This window comes from Rattus norvegicus, chromosome 9, assembly GCF_036323735.1.
Source record: "Rattus norvegicus strain BN/NHsdMcwi chromosome 9, GRCr8, whole genome shotgun sequence".
Taxonomy (NCBI): Eukaryota; Metazoa; Chordata; class Mammalia; order Rodentia; family Muridae; genus Rattus; species Rattus norvegicus.
In genome coordinates this window covers 94,155,254-94,169,917 of record NC_086027.1, presented here as the reverse complement: position 1 = coordinate 94,169,917, position 14,664 = coordinate 94,155,254, and the positions used below count along the sequence as shown (strand labels likewise).

At 42.6% G+C, this 14,664-nt stretch overlaps 1 protein-coding gene and 1 long non-coding RNA gene across 2 annotated transcripts in view; both read right to left on the bottom strand.

Moving 5' to 3' along the window:
- The window catches only part of Psmd1 (proteasome 26S subunit, non-ATPase 1), a 75,248-nt gene extending 63,301 nt beyond the window's left edge, over window positions 1-11,947 (bottom strand). Inside the window, exons 1-6 of the mRNA NM_031978.2 lie at window positions 11,791-11,947; window positions 6,039-6,082; window positions 4,772-4,845; window positions 4,461-4,630; window positions 2,359-2,564; window positions 532-675 (exon numbers count right to left, since the gene is read on the bottom strand). Of these exons, the coding sequence (NP_114184.2) occupies window positions 532-675; window positions 2,359-2,564; window positions 4,461-4,630; window positions 4,772-4,845; window positions 6,039-6,082; window positions 11,791-11,806 (654 nt within the window). The 5' untranslated portion in view covers window positions 11,807-11,947. The remainder of the gene's footprint in view (window positions 1-531; window positions 676-2,358; window positions 2,565-4,460; window positions 4,631-4,771; window positions 4,846-6,038; window positions 6,083-11,790) is intronic.
- A 1,490-nt stretch (window positions 11,948-13,437) lies between these two features.
- Window positions 13,438-14,637, bottom strand: LOC134480602 (uncharacterized). The gene is made up of 2 exons (XR_010055046.1): window positions 14,549-14,637; window positions 13,438-13,585 (listed from the first exon to the last, which is right to left on the bottom strand). It is a non-coding gene; the product is annotated as an uncharacterized LOC134480602 (long non-coding RNA).
- Between the last annotated feature and the right edge of the window lie 27 nt (window positions 14,638-14,664).

Here is a 14,664-nt window from a genome sequence, read left to right as displayed (position 1 = left end):
GCTCAGCGGTTAAGAGCACCCGACTACTCTTCCAGAGGTCCTGAGTTCAATTCCCAGCAACCACATGGTGGCTCATAACCATCTGTAATGAGATCCGATGCCCTCTTCTGGTGTATCTGAAGACAGCTACAGTGTACTCATATATAATAAATGAATAAAAAAAAAGTGCAATAAATTGGGAAAAACATCTACCATTATTTTTAGGGGAAGGACTACAGAGGGGGAAAGTAAAATTCAGGCTTTCTTTCATACATCTTCTGTGCTACTTGAAAATTTTAAATGGTACCAAAATTAAGAGATAAAATATACTCAATGTTTAGTTGTGTTTTAAGTAATGAGCCCACAGATTATATCAAACTGAATTGAGAATATACAAAATAATTTTTAAGTGTTGTGAGATTCCATTTATCAGTAAAAGGAATATACTCCGTGTAAAGATCAACCGAGTTTCCCCGTGTGAGGCCACCATGGCAACTCAGCACAGGGAGCTGTAACACGTGCTGTAACAAGCACTGCTGACAGAGCAAATACCTGACAAACATTGATGAAATCAGGTTTTTCCAAGTTCATGTAGATTTTAACCAGGACTCGCAATACTTTATTCCGAAACTGCTTATTCTGCATTAAAGACATGCAGAGCTTGAGGCTGTAAGCTAGCATTCCTGGGACATCATTCTGAAAGACACAATTTAAAGACACATCATTATCTAAAGCATTATGTATACTTAGAAACCAAATTGATTTAAACCCCCATCCCCCCAACTCCTTTTCTAGACAGGGTTTCTCTGTGTAGTTCGGGTTGCCCTGAACCCAGAGACCTGCCTGCCTCTGCCTCTCAAGTGCTGGGATGGGATTAAAGGCGTGTGTACCATCACTTGGCTATGATTTATACTTAAAAGAATAAACCCATTTAGAGGTTTTGTGAGGCAAGGCAGCAGGCAGGAGAGCGTTCTGCCACTGAGGCTCCTTTCCAGCCTTCTGTGTTCTTGGAGGTCTCAGATGTAGTCAATCCTCACAATTCCAAGTACATGGATTAAAGCCAACACACAAAAGGAGTGAAAGATAATTTAATACTACTTAGTGGCAGTCACTAAGTGAACACAGTTCCTGAAACTGCCATCCTGTTATAAAATGTCAAACGCTGTACTCTGCAATCACCTCCTCTCTGACCTTGCGGCTGCAGCCCCTTTGACTTGCTGCCCACATTCACTCAAAGGTCAGGAAGCAAAACGTGGCAGAGCCAGCTCCAGCTCTGTGATTCGAGCCTTTGATACTGGTTTTGTTAAATGGACATGGTGTCCAATAATTTCTAAATGCTTATGTTTATCCCCACAGGTGAGTGGGGCTATCAACCCTGGTCAAGAAACTTCTTATAGACTTAAAACCAGCCAAAGTGCTGAGAATAAATGACTGTTGTGTGTTCAGCTCTAAAACAGACATTTATACCAACCATTTGGGGAACACTGAGGAATAGAGCGCATGTAGAATATTAGAGCTGAAGGGATGGGAGAATGGGAGGACTGCAAAATGCTGTCTCCTGGACATGATACGACCACTGTATTCATGAATTCATAGCAGCTTTGGTCATCTGCACAAGATCTGCACAGGCTCAAACCAGTCACCATCCCAACATAGCTGAGGGAAAAGGCTCAACAGACTCTAGCTCTGGCTGAGGGGCTATTGGCAACTGATGGATGCCGAGGAAGGGAAGTCATTTTTCTCTGGAGGTATGGCCACAGTGGACTGCCATGCTCAGTGGGAGGACCCCAGACCCATGCATGTTCAGGAAGCACTAATTTGACTCCATAAGTTATAAAAGAAAGGGCAGACTGGAGGATGACTCAGTAGGTCTTTACACTCATCACCACGGCTGACCAAAGTTCTTCCTTAGCACCCACATGGAGGAAGGAAAGAAGCAACTGCAATTGCTTTCTGATTCCTATGCATGCACTGTGACACATCGGTGCTCCCCTATACACAAATAAATAAAGTGCTATGAAAGAAAAAACAGGTCTCGAGATGGGAAAGGGACACGCTGGGGACGTCTAGGAGGCAGGAGTGGAAATAATCTCGACACATGCACACGTGTATAAGAGTGCCAGAGAATCAATTAAAAGTATTCTAAAAAATCTGAGCCATGGTGGCAGAAGTCTTAAATCCCAGAAGGCAGAGCAAGTGGATCTCTGAAGCCAGCCTGGTCTACACTGGGAGTTCCAGGACAGCTAGGGCCATGCAGAGAAACCCTGTCTCAAAAACCCAAAATCCAAAAGCAAACAAAACAAAAACAAGAGTTTGCATTTGACCACTTTGTTCATTTCCCCACCAATCCCAACCTCTAAAATGACATTGTCTACTTACAGATTCCAGTATAGTCTTCTCAAAGACATCTAGTCTCCTGGTCTCCAGAGCAATGCCAATCGCTTGCTTATACTTGTGATCATCGAGACATCGCTGGAACATCTTATTCACGATGCCTTCCAATCTCTGGTCAATTGGCTTCTTTTCTCCTTCAGGCAAATCTGCATTTTCCACACACTGTTTGGTATAATGATCAATGCATTTTGCTATGGAGAAAATAAAATTACTATTTTATAAATTGGTCTAAACTACCAGAAAAGGACAATGTCTTCATTTATGATCTTGAACACTAGAAATAAGTATAAAATAGTTAAATACACTTTAAAATGCTAGAACTTATTCCAAACGTTATTAATTATTTTGATCAAAATTATATTAACCAATTTGATTAATTCAAGATTTGGCTACAAATATTTGCTGTCACTTTTTTAAAAGTACATACTTTAAAATATTATACAGGATATTTTAAAAGGCCTGTAACAACAACTACCATAAAGAATATACTTCCCATCTGAAACTAGGTACCCTGAGATTTAACTGTTAGTAAATCATTTTTGTGGAATAATGGAACCCCAGGTTCAAAATGCAACTTCAGAGGATGCAAATACTTTTCAAGCATCAGCAGCAAATCAGGTTAAAAAGAAACAAAAACCCAAAAACTTCTTAGCATGATATAGAATCTATATCCCCCTGGACTGCCGGAAAATTCATGCAGGAGCATACATGTTCAACTGGACTTCTGCACTTCATAATGAACAGTGAGGATGGAGAAGACAGAGAAACACTGAAGGATACCAATGACGCACTGGATGAGAAACACATGTACAAGCTAGTTATAATTTTTAGAATCATGTCTTAAGCATTCTAGATAAAACCAAAAAAGCCATTTCCTCAAGTATCCCTACAAGGTGACAACACACACTAGTAATCCCCTCTCTTCACTGGTGTGCCAGTACAAAGAGAAGCAAGGTCAAAATTAGTTAGCTGCAAACCTTGGGAAACAGAGTAACTACCACAAAGAATTGTGGGGGATAGCAACGGACTTTTATAAACTGAGTTCACCACCTTTAGGGATCATCTAGGTAGAACCATTAAAGTTTAGGTCATTTGATAAGAATAAAGTAGCAATCATACAACAGCCATCTAACACTGTGCTCATAGACAATGTTGATCAGACTAAAAATCTCTGAAGAAGAAGTTTTCTCCTTTTAAAGGTCTAGGCAAATAATGTCGCTACCCCCTTAATATCTGCACTTCTAAGACAGCCAGGGATATACAGAGAAACCCTGTCTCAAATAACCATTTCATTACAAGTACATAATCTCAAGTTTTTGTTACAGTGACAGACTACCACACCAATATTTCTAAAATTAACAAATGAGCCAGACATGGTGGCATATACTATAATCTCAGTACTTGAGAGGTGGAGGCAGGAGGATCAAAAGTTTGAGGATAGTCTGGGCTACAGAGCAATATAATGTTCTAGGCTGTACCCGGCTTCATAAACAGCAAAACCCATCTCGATAAACAGAAACTAACAATAAGGGTTTTAGAGCCAATCCAGGTTTTAACCTCTTACTGTTCTATTTAATAGTCATGTATCTTTTCATCTTAAAACCTCCTTTTCTCATTTGTGCAACAAGGCTGGCTCCTCACGGGTGAGCTGTGGAACAAATCAAGACTATGAAGAATGACTAGCATGATATAAGGAATAAACACTTCCCATGTCAGCAGCAACTACATAAAACAGTTGTGGCAGATGCCTACAGTAATCTCAGCATGCAGGAGCCACAGGCAAGAGAATTCTGGATCCAGGACCAGCCTGCTATACAGTGAAAACAAAGGCAGACAAGACAACTGTAAAAATTAGCATCTGACATCATCATTTCACCAAACTGCCTATTGGACTGGAGGTGGCCATCACTGCGGAGAGAAGATGCACTCAGCCAGAAGCTGGTGAGAAAACGGAGCCTGTTTAAGACTATTAGATGATGACTAGGTAAACTAAGATCTGGCAACGTGATACTAAAGTGAATAAAAAGGCTATATCCACTAGAGTAGGAAAGGCAAGACATAAACCTTGTCAGACGGAAGATAATTACCTATAATAGTCTCCACATATTCAGAGTTATCATTGACATTGAAGAGGTCACCTGCTCCAAGAGCATAATTCAGAGACTCCTCGAAAGCCCCCAGGTGATAAAATACTTTCGATGCCACCAAGGCTGCAAACTGCCGACTGCGGAAACCTTCATCTTCATATAAAACTTCTCTGGAAAAAATAAAGAATGGAGGGCCTTGTTTAAGCTATGGTCTTCCGTAAAATCTCACAATTTAAATACTCAAGCCACAAATTAGCAGTAGATTTCTAAGTGAGTTATCCAAATTGATTGAAATAAAAGTATTCTCTTACATTTTGTCTACAGACTCAGAAATTTCTGCCCAGAAGTCATTCACAACTGCATTCAATTTGTGTAGTGCAAATTCCTGTAAAATAAAACAAAACTGGACTTAAAAAGACTTCACACCAGGTTTCCTTTTAGTGCCCATCAATCGGCCAGGTGTGGGGTGCACACCTATAACTGCTGAGGCAGAGGCAGGCCAAACTCCAAGTTCAAGGCCAGCCTGGTCCAATAGAGTTCTAGACCAGCCAAAGCTATGCCAAAGAACCCTGTCTCAAAAAACAAAATAAAAAAAGTCTCCACAAGCTTATGGCCAAATTCTTAGTAATACTTATTTAAAAATTTCATGGCAAATACATAAATTAGGAACTAATGTATATTTTCTTAGATTTATCCATTTCTTTTTTGTTTTCAAATACAAAATAGCAAACTGTGCATGTAACATTGTTCCTTAGAGTGAACATTTCTTCTTTGAATCTGTAAGACTCCATCCAGGCTGCTGGTTTACACACACCAGCACAGGTATCTAGACTCACTTGCATAACATTCTAGCTGATTTTAGCTTGAAGAACAATTGGGTTTTTTTTGTTTTTGTTTTTTTAAATTTATTTATTATATATAAGTACACTGTAGCTGTCTTCACACACACCAGAATAGGGCAACGGATCTCATTACAGATGGTTGTGAACCACCATGTGGTTGCTGGGAATTGAACTCAGGACCTCAGGAAGAGCAGACAGTGCTCTTAACCACCGAGCCATCTCTCCAGCCCCCAAACAATTGTTTTATTACAGTTATTTGTGTGTGTGTGTGTGTGTGTGTGTGTGTGTGTGTGTGTGTGTGTCCATGTGCCACAGTGTGCTTGTGGAGGTCAAAGGATAATTTGTCGGGGTCAGTTCTCTTCTGCCACATGGGTTCTGGGGATCAAACTCGGGTTGTCAAGCTAGGCAGCAACAGTCTTTTCATGCTGAGAGACCTTGCCTGTCCAGTAGCCCACATTTTTGTCAAGTAGAAGTAAGTGTGTAACACAGAAGAAGCAATGTTCTGTGCTCACTGCCGACAAGGAACCTGGAGGGTTACTTACTCCTGTGCCGTTTTATGATCTTTTACCCTTCATTAATTTCTAGTACAAAATACTGTCCTCTCTAGCTAGATTTCAATGACTGGCTGCAGACTATAGGATGGCTACTGTAAATGATGGGAAATATAAAGATATCACAAAGCCAAAGTTGTTTCACAGAATTCACTGTAAGTCAAGTGACTTTCTTCAGTTCATACCTTGAGCTGTGGCTCTTCTTCATCCAGAAGAGAAATAATTCCAGCTATAAGACAAAAGACATACCACAGTTAAGAGACATACGCATGCAGACAGATACTAACTCTTGGTCAAACCTCACAATGGGGCTGATGAAATGGCTCAGTTGGTAAAGTGCACGAGGCACTGGCATGGGGACCAGAGGTGGATCCCAGCACCCATTTACAAAGAAGGGCTCGATCCTAGTGCTTCAAAGGGAGAGGCAGAAACAAGCAGATGCCCTGTCTCAAAAAACACGGACAGAGATAGAAGATGTCTGCTATCAACCCATCCTGAGTCGAACCCCAACACCCACTTAAAAGCTAGGCATAGTCCTACATACAGACATACAAGCCGATACCCAGAGATTACTGGCTGGTTAGCCTAGTCCACTGGTGAGCTCTGGCCTCCATGAGACTCTGTCTCAAAATGACAAAGTACAGAGTGATGGAGGAAGACATCTGACATTAGTAACCTTTGTCTTCTACATCCAATGGCACATATGTATGCACACATGTACATGCATGCAATTGCATATATACATAAAATAGAAGATAAGGAAGAAAGTATTTTTTAGTGATAACTTCATTAGGAAAACAATTTTTTTTAAAACTGTAAACATTAGTGGGGTTAGGGAAATGGCCAAGCAGGTAAGAGTGTTTGCTTAGCAAGCGTGAAGACACGAGTTCAAATCTCCACATGGTCACATGGACCAGTTACCCCAGCTCTGGTGGAGTTAGTTGGTCAGAGATAGGATCACTGGGGCTTACTGGCCTGAAGCCTAGATCCAGGTTCAGTGAGAAGCCCTGTCTCAGAGGAACAAGGGAGAGAGACAGAAGCAGAGAAACAGGAAAAGAGACAGCACAAGGGAACTGGATACTCAACCTCTATGCCCTCCTCTAGCCTCTGTACATGTGCAGGAGCACACACACACCTGTGCATATGCCACATACACATTCTCGTATTCTCTCTTACACCATCCCCCAACAACAACTTTTGACTGTGGGGGATTAAATGTATGTCACAGCATATAAGGAGGTCAGAGGACAACTGATGGAAGTTGGTTTGCTCTTTAACTACATTACATGGTCCTGCGTGTCAAAGTCAAGTCATTTGGCTTGGGACAAGTGCCATCTCACTGGCCCATAAATAAAACTATTTTAAAAACAACTGTAAAAGTATATATTGGAGCTTTTAGACTTATCTGTATTAATATTTAAAATCTCACCAACCTCCTATGTATTATCTTTTGGCTAGCCCAACTGTTTTAAAAGTATAGTTTTTGGTCCAGTAGCATTACAATTACTTGGACAAGTGTAAATTCTTGGTCTTGCCCCCGAACTTCTTTATCAGAAAATATGGGGTCAAGACCCAGGAATACAGTTTCCAGTGGTTCTTGTGCTCACTACAGTCTGATAACTACTCACTTATGTAGGACCAAGCCAGGAAATTTTTTATACAACTTTAGAATAAAATTTATTCACACAAAATAAACCAACAACTGTTGACTGTGGTGGTCCATGATGTAATCTTAGCATTGTGGAGACAAAGGCAAGAGAAATCTCATGTTTGAGGCTGACCCTGACTCAAAAATTAAAGTAATTTAACTTAGAAAAACAGTAACATTTCAATTATTTCCATTTGCCCATGCTAAAGTACCCTCTGACTATCACAAATAACAGACTGTAAATATTCATTTTTACATTTATCTATTTATTGTGTGTGAGCACACATCACAGTACATACAACTTTTATAACTTGTGTGAATCAGTTCTCTCCTGCCACTTGGGTTCCAGACACTGAATTCAGGCCATCAAGCTTTAAGGCAAGCTTACCCACTCAGTCATGGTGCTGGCTCACAAGTAACAAATGTCACTAAACGAGAAGCAGTCTCAGCAAGCACAGGGCCACCAACTCACCTCAGCCTAGAGAGTCAGCAGTAACCAGAGTAAAAGAAAGCTGTCTTCTCCCAAAGAACACCGAGATTACTAGGAAAATTATAATGGGAAATTCTGTCCTTGTGCCAAGAATAAAACCAAATTTTCTCAAATATGTTTTCCGTATTGGTTAGAAAATCATTCTGGAACACTGAAGGTGGTCAATTAAAATGTGTGCCTGCCATTTTAGTTCAAAGGTGTAACCACCTACTTCCACCTGCTAAATACAGTTTTGGCAAACAGCTTCAGCAGTTTTGGGGAAGCCACAAAGGAAAAGGTACAAGGTTTAGCAGTAAAATGAAGGTACCTCACTGTTCTAACCTTGATATGGTGGGTTGTCATGACACCTCCAGAACAAAGAGGAGGAAAGATGCACTTAAAAAGAAATAATTTCGGGGGCCGGGGATTTAGCTCAGTGGTAGAGCGCTTACCTAGGAAGCGCAAGGCCCTGGGTTCGGTCCCCAGCTCCGAAAAAAAAAAAAAAAAAAAAAAAAGAACCAAAAAGAAATAATTTCAACCACTAAATGCTTTAATTGACTATTGGAACACTTAGTAACTAGTTGTAACTTAACATGGGAATGATCTTAAGTAACACAGAACTTAATCCTAAAGACACTGGTTACCTATCACAGGCAATGTTGCATCGGAATGGCTTTCTTACCAGAGGAGATGGATCTTTGGACTCACAAGTGGTTTCAATTGTGACTGGTTTCTTACATGGTTTCCTGGCATAGCAATCGGTCTTCAATGATGAGCACAGTTAAATCAAATATGCTATATATGCCTACACTAATATTTTCCATTTAAAGACAAAATAGAATCCAACTTTGGATAGGTGAAGACCTAAATCCTTTTTTTAAATTTTCTTTTATATGTGAATGTTCTGCCAGCATGTATGTATGTGTACTGTGTGTGCTTAGTGCTCACAGAAGTCAGAAGTGGGCATCTGATCGGCAGGAACTAGAGTTCCAGATAACTATGAGCCACCATGTGGGTGCTGGGAATCAAACCCAGGTCCTCTGCAAGAGCAACAAGTCCTCTTAACCATTGAGCCATTTCTGCTGCTCCTGACCTAAGTGCTTTTTAAAAACTTGTATGAAGCTGGAGAGATGCTCAGTGGTTAAGAGCACTGGTTGCTCTTACAGAGGCCCTGAGTTCAATTTCTAGCATCCACATAGTGGCTCACCACCACCTGTAACTTCAGTTCTGGGGGATCCAATGTCCTCTTTTGACCTTTACAGATACCAGGCACACAGGTGGTACATATACATACACAAAGGTAAGACACTCACACATATAAAATAAAAGCCTGAATAAAAACAATAGCTTATGTCATAATAGAAATTAAGTAGATGATGTCTTAAATTGTTGACTTGATTAATAGCGATATTTTCATATTATTTATCAATATACAAATATGTCCTGGAAATATTACTTAAAAGTTGAAAATGGTCAATTCAGGAGGTCAGAAGAGGATAGAGGGTAGACAACTATTTTTTAAAGCTATTTTTTAAAGAAGTCTGTGATACTTCCTCTATTCACTTTGTTCAATCTAATCTAATTCAAACTCATGCTTCCTTCTAGTAAATTAGTACTAACATCTTTGTCTCGTTCCCTCTTACAGTCAAATTCTTTAAAACAAAACAAAACAAATAGTATACACTGCCTCTTAGTCACCATTGCTTTTAGCGACCACATGTGCCCAGTGAGTAAATGAATGAATACTAGACTCATAAATCTGGCCTCTCTAGTGTTGGGGATAGAGCCTAAGCCCAGGTCTTAAACCAGCTCGAGCTAATGGGAAACAAAGTGTCAAAAAGGTTGGAGCAGAAGCTAATTGTGCTTAAATAAACATAAACAATAGCTATAAATGTATACTATGTTATCTTCCAAGTGTTTCAGGGTAAGACTTCAAAACCCTTAGTCCTGACACCACAAAGAAGGTAAAATGTCCATATATTCCTACCAAGTCCTCTTTGAGTCTGCTCTAAAAACTCAGGGGACTGATTTCTTCAATCAGGGTACACTTTTTGACATCTGCCACACATGGCAGCATCCTTAGAATTATGGAAACAGGTTTCCTGCCCAAAATTCTACTCTGGAGTTCAGTGTATCGGCCTCAGACAAGCTAACATGGTCATTACAGAACTGTGATGGTGAGATGGCTGCCAGTGCAGTCAGAGGGCTTCTATAGAGGGGCAAGGTTGAGATGAACACTGAAGATCTAGAGACCTTCTGAAGAAAAGGCCAGAGTGGGAACAGAATGCACAAGAGCTCTTAAGCAGGAGAGAGACTGTCACAAAAAGTCTAGTGCCACTATGGTGTAACAAGAATGAGAAACTATACAACAGTTTCCAAAGCAAATCTGGAACTAGGAGAATGAGCTTAGAAAAAAGTCTTGAGGCTGGTCTAATAGCCCAGGCAAGAGACAAAGGTGGCATGGACCACATTCCAAATGAGGTAGCTATTTCTGGGTCCACTCTAACAGTACTCTATTAAGCACTGACACAACTATGATCAGCAATGCCAACAAGACCAAGAGTAATGGCGGGACCTAAGCCTAGACTTACGAGTGTCAAAAAAATCTAGTATTTACCCCCAGAGCTTATTGGGAAACAAAGGAAATATTTCCTTTGATGGGAACTAAAGTTCATTATAATCATCTGTATTTATCAGGACAAAAGTCTGACTTCAAGTACAAACACTTCTTCATGTGTCTGAAAACAGCCATCACAGGGTGTAGTGGTGCAGAGTATAAATAAGTCCCAGTATTTGGGAAGCAGAGGCAGGAGATCTCTGTGAGTTTGAGGTCAGCCTGGTCTACATAGTGAGTTCGGGGACAGCGCTACAAAGTGATTGCCTGTCTGAAACAGACAAAACGATAAAAGAGAAGAGAAGAGGGGGGAAGAGAATAAAGGTCTAACATCTCTACCCATTTCCTTAACCAATCCTCATAAAGATGGTCTTAAGGTCCCCACCATACAGATTACTGTCTACTGAGAACCTGTTTGTTCACAATCAAATACTTGTAGCGCAAGTACAGAATAAGGACAACCAAGCAGCCAAGGCTGAAAAAGCACCAAGACCGGGAACAGCTATATGCAAATCAAGTGTATAGTGGTGGGCTTGAAAGTTTCCATTTAGCAGTTCATCCCAACACCTTCCCATTTCAATAGCCACTACAAGTACCTAAAACTATACAAGTGGGTGAACCCGGCTTTGCAGTCCCGAGAATCTCAAACACACACGGTAAGTTGGCTTTCCACTCAATACTTCCTTCACTGAACGAGGTTCTTAAGTGAATAAGGTGGCCCCAGAAACCCAGCCACCTCAAACCTACTTTCGGACTTCTAGGAGAAGGTATCTCAAGCCCGAGCCAGAAGCACAGAAGTGTAGCAGTTAGGCTGCCCGGCCAGGAGCTGCTATAAGATGTTACGATGGCACCGGGGCGCATCCCAAGCTGATACACCTACGGGGAAGGATCGGGGGTCATTCGACCAAGAAGCGGACAGAGAGAATAAAGGTCCAGCGACCGCCTAGGAGCCCGGTCCGGTCCTGGCACGGGGGTGTGGCTGGCCAGGGACGCTCAGGTGGCTACCTGGTCCTATTCCTACGAACCCAAGGGGCCTGCAGTAGCCTGGTCAGTCTCCCAGCCCTTGATCCCCGAGGTGGGCCTCGGGCAGAGGGGCCGCGCAGGCCGGCGCTCGACCCGGAGGTGCCCAGTCACCCGCCCTGACTCAGCTAAACGCCGGCGCGGAGGTGGCTCCTCACTGGGGCGCCTGCTCCCGGCCGCACTCACCGGCTGAAGTGATCATGGCTGCGCCCTGCACTCGCCGATCCGCTCGTCCACAGTTCTGGCCAAGCCCTGGATCTGTCAGCTCAGGGCCCGCTTGCTCTACCGCACCTCCAGGTTCCCGGGTGCGCTGCTCAGTCAGTCCCCTCACAGGCCGCCGGCTCGCTTCTAGCCGAGGACCTCGCCCGCCCTAGGGCTGCCCTCATCTCCGCCTGAGGCTTGACGCAAATTCACCTCCACGCCTGTGTCTTTTAGGCAGCTCCGGCCTCTCGATACCATGCAATAGGGTAAAATAATGCCGTTGTTTTTTATAATTCTCGCGAGGTCATAGATCTGGTCGGCTAGGAACGAACATTCATTTGCACTTGCCATCAGGCTTCAAAATAGACACCCTTGCAAAGAGAGGTCCTCTCATCATCCGCCATTGCTAAGAGAAAGGGTGCTAGGGAAGGTCTAAGCAGTGCTCGCAGCGCCACCTAATGGTATGGCGGTCTCACTGCAGTAATGCCCGTCAACCCAAGACTATTGGGAATATAGGTACGTGTTTTCTTAGAAAAGCAACTGAGGCAGAAGGATCTTGAATTCGAGGCCAGCCTAGGTTATAAAAGATATGCTATTTAAGTGGGGGAAAGGTAGTGGTGGAATACTGCTGGAGAGACGACTTGGTCACTTAAGTGGGTTGAGTCTGGATTCTCAGTGGCCGGTGTAAACCCAGGGCTGGAGGAGGTGAAAACGGGTCGATTATCTGGGGCTTGCTGTTGGTCCAGCCAGTTAGTGAGCTCCAGGTCTAGTAAGAGACTCTGGTTCAAAAAATAAAGTGGCTGAGTGTAATGGTTCACGCCTTTAATCACAGCACCCAGGAAGCAGAGGCAAAGGCAGAGGCAGGCAGATCTCTGTGGATTTAAGGCCACCCTGGCCTACAAGTAGATTCCAGGACAGCCAGAGCCACAAAGTGAGACCTTTGAGGGGGTGGGTCCTAGGGAGGGGTGGAAGAGCAACTGAGGAAGACACCCAATGTTAACCTCCAGCCTACTTGCACATATGTGTGTATGTGTGTGTGTGTATAATGTGTGTGTGTTTATATATGTGTGCAAGTTTGACACAAACTTGCCTCCATGACTGTGTCTTTTGTACAGCTACAACCTCCAGAGGACCTCTCCTTACCCCAAATATGAACACACACGCAAAAATAGACTTTACGGGTGTCAAACATGGAGGTGCACCCCTTTGGAGGCAACGGGAGGCAGATCTGTGAGTTCCAGGCCAGCCTTGTCTCCATAGGGAATTCTGATGAGATAGGAGTCATAGATGGAGAGCCTGTCTTAAAAGAGCAGTTGCCGGGGTTGGGGATTTAGCTCAGTGGTAGAGCGCTTGCCTAGCAAGTGCAAGGCCCTGGGTTCAGTCGCCAGCTCCGAAAAAAAGAAAAAAAAGAAAAAAAAAAAAAAAAAGGGGCAGTTGCCTTTCATGGTTAAGCTTCCAGAGGACCCAAATACAGTCTCCAGCACCCACACTGAGCAGTTCACAACTGCCTATAACTCCAGCTCCTGGGGGATTCGATGCTCCCTCTGCCTCCACAGGTACCTATACCCAAGTGCACATATACACACACAAATAAATACATCTTTTTAAAAAAGAAAGCCTGCCTCCAAAATACAAAAACTTCACAGTACTTTATTATGATAATGAATGAATTAGTCTATTATAGATACAGTGAGAATAGGGGGAGGATCTTCTATAATAGCCCAGGTTGTCTTCAGACTTTCTTTGTAGCTGAGGAGGACCTTGAACTTCTGATCGAGGTCTGATGGGAGAATGCAGAGATTATAGCACCACAATATCTGTGGCATGCAGTGTGGGAGACTGAACCAGGGCCTTACGCATGCTAGGTAAGCACTTCACCTACTGACCTACATCCATAACCCCCATAAGACTTTTAAAACATTACTTCTGGAACAGCTAATACCGTACATTTTACAGGTTTCAAAAGGCATAAGTATGGCTGGGTGTGGTCACTCATTCTGAAGGCAGTGGCTGGGGAATCTCTGTAAATTCAAGGTCAGCCTGATCTATAGTGAATTCCAGGACAGCCAGTGCTTCATAGAGAGACCCTGTTTCAAAAAACAAAACAACGGTCTGGGGAAGTGGCTTATTAGTTGAAAGCATTGGCTGTTCTTCTGGAGGTCCTCAGCTTGATGCCCCCAACTACATGGTAACTTATGACCATCTATAAGGGGATCTGATGCCCTCTTCTGGTATGCAGGTGTACGTGCAGACAGACATTCATACATTGAAAAAATACATAAATTTAAAAACACGGAAATATTAAAAACAGAACAAAAATCGGAAGTAAGTGATACTATAAGGGGAAAATATACGTCAAAAGAGGAAACAATGTCGTGTATTTTTTCTCCTTCCTAGCAAATGCTTCCTTCTCTTAACAAAAAGTTCCTAATACATCTTCAGAATTTTGAAATGACAGTTGGGACTTTTACTTACTCTCTTTTTTAACTAAAAACTATGCATATGGATGGTGTGTATGTGTGTATGTGTGTGTGTGTGTGTGTGTGTGTGTGTGTCCATGTGTCCATGTCCCTGCTGCCACATGCATGCCTACTGCCCTTGGAAACCAAAGGTGAGCATTAGGTCCCTTGGAACTGGCATTACTGATGCTGTTAAGCCCCTGTGTGGTACTGGGAATTAAACCTTAGTCCTCTGAAGAGCAGTCAGTGCTCTTAACCACCCAGCCATCTCGTCAGTCACTTACTGTCATACAGCAGTTTCAACAGCAAATTTACTTCACTAGCCAATGCTGAGGAAACTGACACAGAGTAGTGGTAAACAGTGATTTGTGTACGGTAGGAAGTTGCCGGGGACAGAACC